This window comes from Anolis carolinensis, chromosome 2, assembly GCF_035594765.1.
Source record: "Anolis carolinensis isolate JA03-04 chromosome 2, rAnoCar3.1.pri, whole genome shotgun sequence".
In the NCBI taxonomy this organism is placed as follows: domain Eukaryota; kingdom Metazoa; phylum Chordata; class Lepidosauria; order Squamata; family Dactyloidae; genus Anolis; species Anolis carolinensis.
In genome coordinates this window covers 174,329,287-174,341,392 of record NC_085842.1, presented here as the reverse complement: position 1 = coordinate 174,341,392, position 12,106 = coordinate 174,329,287, and the positions used below count along the sequence as shown (strand labels likewise).

The 12,106-nt window shown below is 40.6% G+C and overlaps 1 protein-coding gene across 3 annotated transcripts in view; it reads left to right on the top strand.

The window, feature by feature from the left end:
• Positions 1 to 12,106, top strand: part of eif4b (eukaryotic translation initiation factor 4B) — a 42,981-nt gene that overhangs the window by 141 nt on the left and 30,734 nt on the right. Inside the window, exon 2 of one of the 3 annotated variants that reach the window (XM_003224443.4) lies at positions 2,643 to 2,669. The exons of 1 other annotated variant lie outside the window; for it this stretch is intronic. In XM_003224443.4, the coding sequence (XP_003224491.1) occupies positions 2,643 to 2,669 (27 nt within the window). Of the gene's footprint in view, positions 1 to 2,642; positions 2,670 to 9,011; positions 9,129 to 12,106 lie in introns of those variants that run through there. One more of the 3 variants, XM_062971130.1, reaches the window with a different exon arrangement.

The window sequence follows — 12,106 nt, the reverse complement described above, 5'->3', positions numbered from 1 at the left end:
TGGCGCATGGGCCTCTGGCTCGAGCGGCCGGTTCGACCCTTTTACGACGCTGGGAGGGAAACGGGGTGCGTCAGGGAAGGCCGGCGGCTTCGCCTCGGCGTCCACCTTGAATTCTCGGCCCGCTGGTGTGGCTTCGGCCTCGACTGCCCTCGCTGCGGCGCGCGCCCCGAGAGAGGAGGGAGGGAGAGACAGAGCGCGAGACGAGGTCTTTGGGCTGGGATGAGCGAGTGGGGGAGGGGCTGCAGGGGAGCGGGCTGATAGAACCTTCGGCCACACGCCAGTGCGCAAGCGCGAGGGCGCGCGGCAGGGCGCGCGCGAGGTGGGGAGGGGGAAGGGAAGGACCTGGGCGGCACCCACGTGGGCCCAGCTCTTTGCTGACTCCCCACAGTCTGGCGTTAGAGGCGGGGCGTGGGTGGGACACGTCGCGTGGGAGACTACGCCCCGCCTCCTGGCAGACGGGCGTGAGGTGGGTCCACGTCCCTCCTGGCGCCTTGTCTTATTTTATTTTCCCCACCGCCTCTTCTTCTTTTCCCTTTGGGTCATCTCTCTCCTAGGCTATGAGCTCACTAAAGGGAGTTCACCAAAATACTCCTTATTGACTTAGTGTGCATCATCAGCAGGCATCCTCAAACTGCAGCCCTCCAGCTCTCAGAATTCCTGACCATTGAACAAGCTGACAAGGGCCCTATATCTCAGGATCTGATTTCAGGTTTTCTCTTTATCCCAGATTATCTGGCAGTGCGGACTCATATAACCCAGTTTAAAGCAGAAAACCAGGGATACAGGGTCTATCTGGAAGGCCCCCCAGGTGTGGATTATCTGCCTTGATATTCTGGGTTATATAGCAGTGTAAAAAGGCCCTTAGATCCCAAGACCAGACTGAAGAAAGGGGGAAAGAAGGGTAAGAAAGTGCTCTCTCCCCTTTGCAAACCTTGCTGGTTCTCCTTAAGCAAGCCAAGAATGCATCTACACAAGTGGTTTTCAACCTGTGGGTCCCCAGTTGTTTTGGCCTACATCTCCAAACAATCCCAGCCAGTTTTCCAGCTATTGGGATTTCTGGGAATTGAAGGCCAAAACACTGCGGACCCACAGGTTGAAAACCACTTATCTTCACGTGGGGATATAAAGCGGTTGGACACATCTTTCACTGGCTGGTCTCAATGCTGTGCAGTCCAGGAAGTTGTAGGGCCCTTCCACACAAGCCCTATATCTCAGGATCTGATCCCAGGGATTTTTGGGAGTTATAGGCCGTGCGGACTCATGTAATCCCCTTTAAAGCAAAACACCTGGGATCAGGTCCTGGGATATAGGGCATGTCTGGAAAGGCCCTGAGGATGCCTTTATTTATTTGTTTAGTGTCAAAAGCATTGCATAAATAAATAAATATAAAACTGACAAAATAAAGGAAGCACCAGCAGCTGAATAATTTTATACCAAAACTGGGCAACAGCGACCGCATTTTCTGTAGCTTTAAACAGTTCTTTCTCTGTGTATGAGGCAGGGCATTGTGGGCAAGCATACAAATGCTGAGTTGTTTGTTCTGCTCCACAGTTGCACAATGTGGAGGATTCTTCTAGGTAGTGTCATTTGGCTAGTTTGTCTTTTGATCTGCCAACTCTACTTCTAAGTCTGTTCAGGGACTTACAAGTTGCCCATTCTTGGTTTGCCCCTGGAGGAAGACCCTCATAAGGGGGCATCCAGTTGGAATTGTCTGATTTTTCTGCCCACAGGGATATTGCTGTTGCTGAAGGAATGCCTGATCTGCAGTGTCTGTCATGGCTCAGTGATATGGAACAATGGGATTTGCAGTTTGGTGAGACACCATCACTCTGGCAGAGAAGCCCGAAAGGCCTTATAAACTACAACTCCCATGATCCCACAGCATTGAGGCATGGTTGTTAACATGGTGTCAGACAGCATTAATTTTGCAGTATAGATGCACCCCTGCTCGCAGCCACTCCTCAAATATGCAGCCTGCGGTTAAATTAACATATGTGAAGTGCTTCCAATGTTCTGTAGCTATTGTAAATGCTTCTGCCCTCTGTCAGTAAGGGTTGTTTACCTGAGAGAACAGCTCACTGGGAATAAGCCTTCCACTGCAGTTCTGTAGTCTTGTTGACCATAGATTTGTGTTGGAGGATCTAGAGAATCTTAGAGAGATGTATTGATCTGATCTGCAAAAGTTAAACTCAAAAATGTAGAGGAATGAATGCACTAGAGTTAATAATAGTCTCTTATTTCTGCTTGCATAAGTAAGGAATTGCCACATTTTTCCTTCTTTCCTACAAATCTGGACTGTACATAGCCTTTCTATTCCTAGAACAATAGTGTGTGTTTTCTGTATTATCTGATAACTAGACGCCCCAGGTGCCATCTGATCTTGCAAGCTAAGTAGGTTCAGCCTTGGTCAGAAATTCATAGGATCACCATAGGTCAACATATGGCACTTATGAAATGTTTTGCATGTTAGATGAAGCATAATCGGAACTTGTGCAGGGTTATTCCAGCTTTTCCTCCCCACTGTCACTTCCACATACCACCACCTTGGTCTGGCCTGCTTGTATGTTAGTTAGAGCAGAATATTAGGATTGTAAGCAGGGAAGCATTTTAATAGCTCTTTTCTATAACAATTTGTCTTACAGGTAGAAAGCCAGTGCAGCCTGAACCAGGTATGATAAGAACCCAACTTTTTTGTATCCCATTATCTTATTTGCTTGGTTCTTTAAACAATTGGAGAACTTTTAAAAATGGCTGTTGGCATGCAGATGACTCATTCTATTATACAGTTTCATTTTCAGTATATGTAAAGTAAGCATGCTATACAATTTCTTCTTTGTGGTGTCTTTCATCCTGTTTCACATATATGATTTATCATCAAGTGTGTGTGGTATGTTACTATTATTTGGCTGTTGCCTATGTAGCTTTGTCCTTCAGGGAAGGCTTATAAGAGGCGAGTTCTATGTGATGCTTGCAATTCTGTCTATGGTCAAACATCAAATGAAGCTATTTAATCTGTGTGCTACTTTCCTCTTTCACTGGCATATGGCACATTGCTGATTGTGCAGAAGTTGCTGGTCATGATGTGGTCTTCTCCTTTAGTCAGAGTTAATTTATTTCTATTTGAATATCATGGCATGCACTAGGTCATTTCCTAGCACCTCCAGTTAGTATCTCGCATGATGGGAAATACACCCAGGAGATATGGTGTTTGTATCTTCAATGCATCTGTTAACTTATGGCAACCCCATAAATTTCATAGGATTGTAGGTTGTTGTGACTGTCATTTATTTTTTTATTCATAGGTTTTAATTTGTTTAATGTGTTTATGATGCTTATGTAATGTATGCTGTCTGTATTTATTGTTGGAAACTGCCCTGAGTCCCTTTGGGGAGATAGAGCTTTTCCTTGTGCTGTTGTCACGGCTTGTGTATTCAACAAGATTTAACAATTCCTTTCATTGTATATGTTGCTTCCTAGGAGTTACATATTGGTCTTTTTCAAGTGGAATTCCAGGGAATCTTGAATTTCCTTGCACAGTTATCATTGATTCCTCAAAACAAAAAATAGTAATCATGGGCAAGGTTCCTGAAAAACCAGCTTGTGCAAAACTACTAATCTCTCCTGAGTTGGAACGTGATTAGAATGTGCTGTGTATGTTTTATGGTGCATTTTTAGTTCATAGGTAGAGACGTTAAACCCAGACAGGTTTGGCAAGAATTCCCTGGATTAGCTGTAGATGCCCCAGGAAAAGGATGGCAAATCACTAGCCTACAGGCAAAATCAGACTCCCAAAAGCAGTTTAATCTAACTTCCTTACAGCTATGCAAACTTTTAATTGGAGTATAATTTTAATAAATTCATATTGTTAGACTTGAAAAGCAAAATGCTATGCTGCTATCCTGTGGAATGCAATGCTCATGTAAATATTGTATCTCTGACTCAGGTACATTCCTCAAAGCCAAAAGACCAAACTACCTCTTGGGGCATCTGTTGTCTTTAAGGATGTCCATTCATTCTATTACAAATATCACTTCCTTAGTCAGTGGTATGTCTCATCTCCATACCTATGAAGCCTTACTGCTAAATAGTGACAAAGGCCACTGAAAATTTTAATTTCTTCTGGCTCCTGGATTGAGAATTTGGAAACTAGAGTGGATGCTAAGCAGTATACAGCATCCTGTTCAAGGTTTTTGCGAATAGGTCAGCGAAGGGAATGTTTCCTCTGTGCCAGAATTCTCAAAATGACAGATCTCTTTAGACTGGATAATTAATTGTTTTGCTTTTTAAAATAGTGCTGTCAACATATTCCCTTGCATTACAACTCTGGGTTCATATTTTTTTCTTCTTCCCAGGTAGCTGTCCTCCCTTATAAAGTTAATTTGATTCAGTACTATCTTGCTCTTTGGTAGTACAGTATTTGTTTTCTGAAATTACAAGCCTAGATGACTTATTAGTTTACCATTTCCCTTTGTATTACAAGAAACAAAATTCTGAACTATAGATTCTTTTTGTGATACAGTAATACCTTGAACTTTCTACCTCACTATGCTCCTTTTTCAATCATTTTTTTTAAACTTCCTGGTATGGGTGGGAACATAAAATAACCTTTGTTTTTTTCTTATTTATCGACCCCTTGGATTCTTCCTAACTTCTTGAAATGCAGGTTCAAGGTGAAAAGGATGTCAAGTATTATTTCATGTTTCCCTTTTGAGCTTACTCTGTTATGTTTAATCTTTAATATGGGGCACAAAGGTTTCTGGGAATCTCTTAAAGATAAAGGAGGATACTACAGCATCTTCCTATATACAACAAGATAATTTATTCCTGAGTAAGGGAGCATTCTTATGTCTTTGGATCTATTGCTGTCTGTGGGTCATTCTCTGGCAGACTTGACTTTCCCTCCCAATGATGTAATACAAACTCTGTATTTTGAAATGTGCCAGACTGCACCAAATAGCATTACATGGGAAATGCTATTGTGCAAGGAAGGGGTAAAGGCCTGATTAACGGATTAATCTTAACTGAGCATCAGTTTATATATTTTAGTAAATAATGCTTAATTCCTTTCTAATTTTTCAGCTTGTTACATTATTTACTACCAGAAACGTTACTTGTAAATTTCCTCATTATGACATTTTGTCTTTCCAGAGGCTGTGAGGGAGCTGTATGAACTGGGCTTCTTTTTTTGCCCTTCATTGTACAAGAAAAGGTTGAAGCTGCCTAGTGCTGCCAGTTGAGGCATTAGACACCCCCCTTACTGAAGTTTTGAAAATTCCCTTTTCTACAACCAAGTCTCTTGTTTGTTCTGCAGACACAGTGGGCTCTGCCCCATCTTTCTTTATAAATAGGAGATTTCAAAAGTTGTGATTGCATTTATTTTTATAACATCAATCCAGTTCACAAACCAGTGCTTCAGTCCAGCAATATAACAAATACCTTTCATTTGTAAGTCAAAGAGTAAACATTTTGTTTGAATCTATTTTCAGACCTTTGTATAAGAACTGTGTATTTTTATTTCAGCCTCTGAACAAAATTGAATTAGATTGAAAAGTGTGAATTGCCCAGAGGATTGTCATGAGCATTATAGTTGGACGAACCTAGGTTTTCTATATCTAAAACCAGTAGGGTGTCTTCCTTCATAAAATGACCTTTGCTTTGTTCCCAAGGATAAGTACTTACTTGGTGCTTCAAATAATAAATAGTTCCATAAAGCTGTATTATGCTAGGATAGGCAGCTTGTATTTCAGCACCAATTGCTATGTGGCTGACAAGACGGCTTCAGCTAAGTTACAGGAATTGTATCTGTTGTTAACACAGTAGCTTTTAGGTCTAATTTCTGACCTAGTTCTTAAGAGTAGCAAATGTGAAGAAAACAGCTGTGCCAACTCAACTGGTACACAAATAGGGGCGTCTTTTTGGCAAAATCTGAACTTGAACTATGAGCAGGCATAGATAATGTACCAAGAAGACAAGTTCTTCCCATACGTTTGGATTACCCAGCATTGTTTTTCTCGAGCTTTGATAGAGTTGATAATGTAAAAGTAGTATACTGTAAATCTTTGCAGTAAGGCTTGCCTCATGCTGTTTGCTCTCTGCCTACCGAGTTGTCAGCCATTTGATGCAAACTGAGCCTGCAGGTTTTGAGTCAAGTGCCTGCTAGTTACACTTCATTTGCAGTCACTGAGACCCCTTCCACAGAGCTGTATAAAATCCCACATTATCTGCTTTGAACTGGGTTATATGGCAGTATGGACTCAGATAACCCAGTTCTAAGCAGATATTTTAGATTATTTTCCTTGATATTCTGGATTATATGGCTGTGTGGAAGGGCCCTGAGAAAGCAGTATAAGGTAGCCTTTTTAGGAGTGTATCATCAAGAGAAAAGTAGTGTAGATATGGCTATATGTGAAACATACCTGACTGTTTTAAGAAATGTCACGTATTACAGTAGAAATGCAGCAAGGTTTATTGTCTAAGTTTGTAGTCAGTAGGTCACTACTGCTGACTGACAGGGTTTTTATTTTCATTTCCAGGTTGACGTCATAACATGTCTGTGTCCTTGGCAATCTGAACCTTCACCTTTCCAAAAGGGCTAATACTTTAATGATACTTGTAAAGAGACTATATTGTTTTAGGAATTCCACCTAACATGACTGATAGTGGTAATTTATTGGCAAGCGACATTTCTAGTTTAGGTTGAATGACCCTTATCCAAAATGCTTGGGGGAAAGGTGTTTTGTTTTTTGGTTTGTTTTTTGTGATTTGGGAATACTTGTATTTTCATATGTATACATAATGCTGTATGATGTCTTAAGAAACAGGATCTAAGTCTAAACATGAAATTCGTTCGTGTTTCATATATAACATAGCTATCTATCTATTTCCTGAAGGTTATTTTAATATTTCATAATTTTTGCATGAAACAAAGTTTATATTGAAATATCAGAAAACAAAAATGTCATCTCATCCACCCATGTGGACAAAAATGGGATTTTGGAGTACTGTACTCTGGATTTCAAAATTCTGGATGAGGAATGCTCAACCTGCAATTGCTTTTTCATTGCATTCAGTATGTGTGCTTCAACATCTCATGTTTTTAACTCATACCTTCAAGATCGTACTTTACCTTTGGTGTAAGTGCGAGAAGATGAAGCCAGGCAAATGACACCTGACAGAGCAAGAGATGGTCTGACAATTCTTCATTAGAGCTGATCAGAGTGGAGTCCAGGAACTCCAAGCAATTCCACAGTGCTCTTTTATCCCGTGCTTGACCTCCACAGAGTCCCCAGACTGGTCTTTTCTCTACCCACCTAAAGGCTTCCAGGAATGTTAGAGCAAATTTTCTTTCTTTTTTTTTAATTAGAAGAATTTTATTACAACCAGAATTGGACCTCTGACTACTTTGGGAGGTTTTTTTTTGGGGGGGGGGGGAGGTTGCTATTGAAATATAATGGGAGTGGCAGTGTGACTGTTTAGCTGGCACAGGGTGATATGAAATCTAACAACGGCAAGTGTTTCATATTGTTTGCCAAACATTTTATAAGCTGCTGCAGGAACTCCTAGCTTTTAAACATATTCATAATATTTGAATACTTAAAAGCCAATACAATGAACTCCAGCTGAAATTCCATATAAATGTACACAATTTGAGATTATTGAGGGGTGCAGTGATATTTAGAGTGGCACAGTAGAAGCCCTCTTCTGCCTTTCATTTATGTATCTTGTCTCATTGGAATGAAAGAGGTCCTAAGGCATTCAGAAAAAGAGATGGTGGAGGCTTTGTTTACTCTTGAAACTTATTTACTTTTAACAGATTTAACAGTGCTTCAATTTATTGAGGCTGAGGGAGGGATGCCAAGGAGAGTCAGAACAAAAAAAGGAATTTTATGACTAAAATTAATGATTTTAGAAGAATGAAGGCCTAAAGATAGATCTTCCATAAAGAGAGATCATGGAGGTAATTCTTACATCCACCTCTTTGTTTCCAATCTCTAAAGAGCTCTTAGTGCCCATTTTAAGAAACAATGGCACCTTAGGGCTAAAGTGGGGAATGTTTAATCTCAACGGTGATGTAGAGTTTCCATATGTTCAAACTGTTTGAGAATAATTGATTTGATGCTACAAATACATATGCACCATGGTTGTTGTGTGTTTTCCGGGCTGTACAGCCATGTTCCAGAAGTATTCTCTCCTGACCTTTTGTCCACTTATTTGGCAGGCATCCTCAGAGGTTCGAGGTAACTCTAAGGATGCCTGCCATAGATGTGGGCGAAGCGTCAGGAGAGAATACTTCTGGAACATGGCCATACAGCCCTGAAAACACACAACAACCCTGTGATTCCGGCCATGAAAGCCTTCGACAACATATGCACCATACCGTTATGGTAGTACATTGATGCTTGTGACTAGGATTCATCAAGGAACCAAGACAATTCAGTTAAAATTTGCATGATCTAGTTACATGGTCTTAAGTCAGCTAATTTAAGTCTTGTCTCCCTTCTTGTCCCCAGCTATATGAGGATAGTACTGCTCTTTTATAATGTTACTCTAAAACTTACTTGGACAGACTGTTGTTTGATTGCTTTAAAAAACCACTTTTTAATACATTTCATGTATTAAGCTGGTGTCCAATTTGTATTAAGGTATTAAATTAGAATCCAGTACAATGGTACTTACTCTGATGGTGGGTTTCTAGATGTCTTTTGAAGTCTTGTTACATGTGATAACTTGATGGCAGTGATTAAAACTGGAGAGTTACATGTGCATGACATGTCTTCCATTTCTCCCTTCTGCAGCATGAATAATGTGGATTCTAGTTGCAGATGTGCTTGTCTCCTCAGAATACCAGTTTCCTGTACTGTACACAGAGCACAAAAACAGTGAAACTGAGATTCTTCTGCTGTGGCTGGGCAAAGCTGACTGTCTGAAATACTTTTTTATTTTTTAGTCAGCTTTGCCATGAAGTCATAATGAGATGACATAACAGAAATTATCACAATGTGGAGGCAAATAAAATGACTCTAGGATTTAGACTCTTAATAAAAGAGGGGAGGGTGAAAATAGTTTAAAACCATGCCGTTTAACTTTGGTCAGGGACTGGTCAATTACTATGCAGGTTGCAGAAGAAAGTAAGTAAATGGGCTGAGGAGGAGGAGCAGCAGCAGCAGTTGAAAGACACTCATTGCTGCATAGCATCGCTAGTTAATTTCACATGTTGGAATAGTGCCATACCCTTCACACAAGGAGTGGACTTGTGTAACAGCTAATGTTGTCAGGGATAAGCTAACATCCTAACTGAATCTGCAGATAATCTGAAATAGTATGGAATGTGTTGTGTAATGGTCCACCCTATTAGCATTGCATTTTTAAATCCTTGAGATTGCTTCACAATTTTTAATGGGTAATTGCAGTGAAAATATACAAGTTATTGACCCATAGCGGCAGTGGGCAACATATGCATATGCTGTCCACTTGTGTTATAATCATAGGCATTCATAGATCCTAGTGTTATGAATTGTCTGCCAAGACAATATTTGCTAAGAGATAGTCAGTGTGTGTTACGTACCCATATTGTATGTTTTCCTCCAGAGCAAAAGATTGGTGGGAAGCCACGCTCTTTGAGTTACTGACAGGCTGTTAGGATGTCAATAGCAGGTGGATGTTCATAACATCAGTTGGCATGCCTGTGAACGTGAGTAAAGAGAATAATTCATAAATTGAAGGGGGCGAATGATATCCTACTGAGTCTTTGTGCTATATTTTTTTTTCAAATGTGTGAAAGCTTTATTTTATGAAGAAGAGTTGAAGGAGCTGGGCTTATTCAGCTTAGTGAAAAGAGATGACACAATTGCAGTCTTTAAATACCTCAAGGGCCTTCATAGAGAGGACGGGGCAGGTTAGGACGTAAGTCTAATGATCTTAGGTTAGAGGCGGTTAAATATTAAACATTAGAAGGACTTCTTGACAATGGAACTGATTGCCTAGAGCAGTGGTTCTCAACCTGGGGTCCCCAGATGTTTTTGGCCTTCAACTCCCAGAAATCCTAACATCCTGTAAACTGGCTGGGATTACTGGGAGTTGTAGGCCAAAAACATCTGGGGACCCCCAAGTTGAGAACTTCTGGCCTAGAGAGATGTTGGGATCTCTTTTTCTGAACCTCTTCAGAAAAAGGCTGACTGCAATTGATGAGAATGCTTTAGCTGGAGATTCTGTACTGAGCAGGGGTTGGACCTGCTAGCTCATGAAGTCCCTTCCAACTGTGATATTTCTGTGATTCTATCACTTTATCTGTTGTAAAATTGTTAAATGAATGCTATTTATTTACCTGAGAGAACACCTCTGAGAAATTCTAGATCCTTCAGCACAATTCTATGGTCAATCTCTTTAGGGAGCTGACCATAGAACCTTACTGGAGGATCTAGAGCAGTGGTTCTCAGCCTGGGATCCCCAGATGCTTTTGGTCTTCAACTCTCAGAAATCCTAACAGCTGGTAAACTGACTGGGATTTCTGGGAGTTGTAGGCCAAAAACATCTGGGAACTCCAGATTGAGAACTACTGATCTAGAGATTCCTAGATATCTCTTCCAGTGTGATTCAGTGGTCAACTTATGGAGGAAGTTGTTCTGGAGAACCTAGAGATTTGTAGAGAGAAGTTAAATTTGTGAACAAAATCTGCAAATGTCAATCCCATAAATGTGTACATCATTACAAATGTGTACATCATTGTTTATTTGTAGTTGTACAGTACTCCTGTATACATACACTAAGGACTAAATCCCATTTATTTCAGTGAGACTTGCTCATGGTTAAGTAGATGAACGAATTGCTACTTTAATAAAGGTAAATCTGTCCCTGTCCTTAGTATGAAACTTTGGGAGGTATGAATTAGTTGTGTAACTCAGCCAACATAAAGATAGATGATCCAAAACACAACATTGTTGATTCAGGAGAGATGCTTCAGTTGCTAAGGTGCAATAATTAAAATGTGCGTTTTGTCTTTTGCTCATCCACATTACTTTCCCTCATCTTAATCTTGAGTCATTGTCACACAATGTTTCACAATTACTGTACTGTGAATTTTACAACTGAGTGTTCTAAAACATGTACACCAAGGTTTGTTTGTGGGAAGCCAGGATTAGCTTCATCTTCCCTTTTGGTATTCTGAGTTTGTGGATTATTTATTTATTTCCAACATTTGTATCCCGCCCTTCTCACCCGAAGGGACTCAGGGCGGCTTACAACAATGGGCACAATTCGATTATGTTACGTTTTCAGCACCTGGCATGGTCCACGTTGTCTCATAGGTTGTGAAAATAAACAAAGTGGGAATTATAAGGCATTTCTGCTTACTTAGCATTTTGGCAGTAATTAGTATGGAAGCTATCCATTGACAAGTCTACAGTTTTAGCAGTAGTCAAGATTGAGTTTCCTGTATCTGTACTACAAAAACCAATCTGAGGAGGTCAGCTTTGGAGGAGGTAAAGCATGTCACAGTACACTATGAGGAAAACCATTTATCATCACCTACACTGCCTGTTTTTGAGCTGAGAAGTTAGAACAGTGGTTCTCAACCTGTGGGTCCCCAAGTGTTTTGGCCTACAACTCCCAGAAATCCCAGCCAGTTTACCAGCTGCTAGGATTTCTGGGAGTTGAAGGCCAGAACATCTGGGGACCCACAGGTTATAACCACTAAATTAGAAGATTCTCATAATATTCAAGGAGCTTAAAGTCTGTTTATATAACATCAGGTTGATGGCCTACTGCCTTTGTGTGAGCAGGCATGGTTGTAGCAAGTATAGATCTTTGTGTGATTCTCAAGGCCAGCAAATGTTTGTGAGCACCTGCTTAATCTGGCTAGGTTATCCCCTTGTACAGGATTGTAGTTCCTCATACTTTCTCCCTCTTAGCGTGAGTTTTCTACTTCATCTGCAGTCAAGGGCAGTGTAATTCTTACTACAGCCCAATTGGTCATCTTTTATAAAGAAGGGTTTGTGCTGTTTAGAAACAGAGAATGCATTGGGCTTCCTTTTTTTAAGGCGTGCTAATGATAGAAACACTGGGCGCCTCGCACTTTCTTTCAGGAAAATATTCCTAGATGAACTTTTTA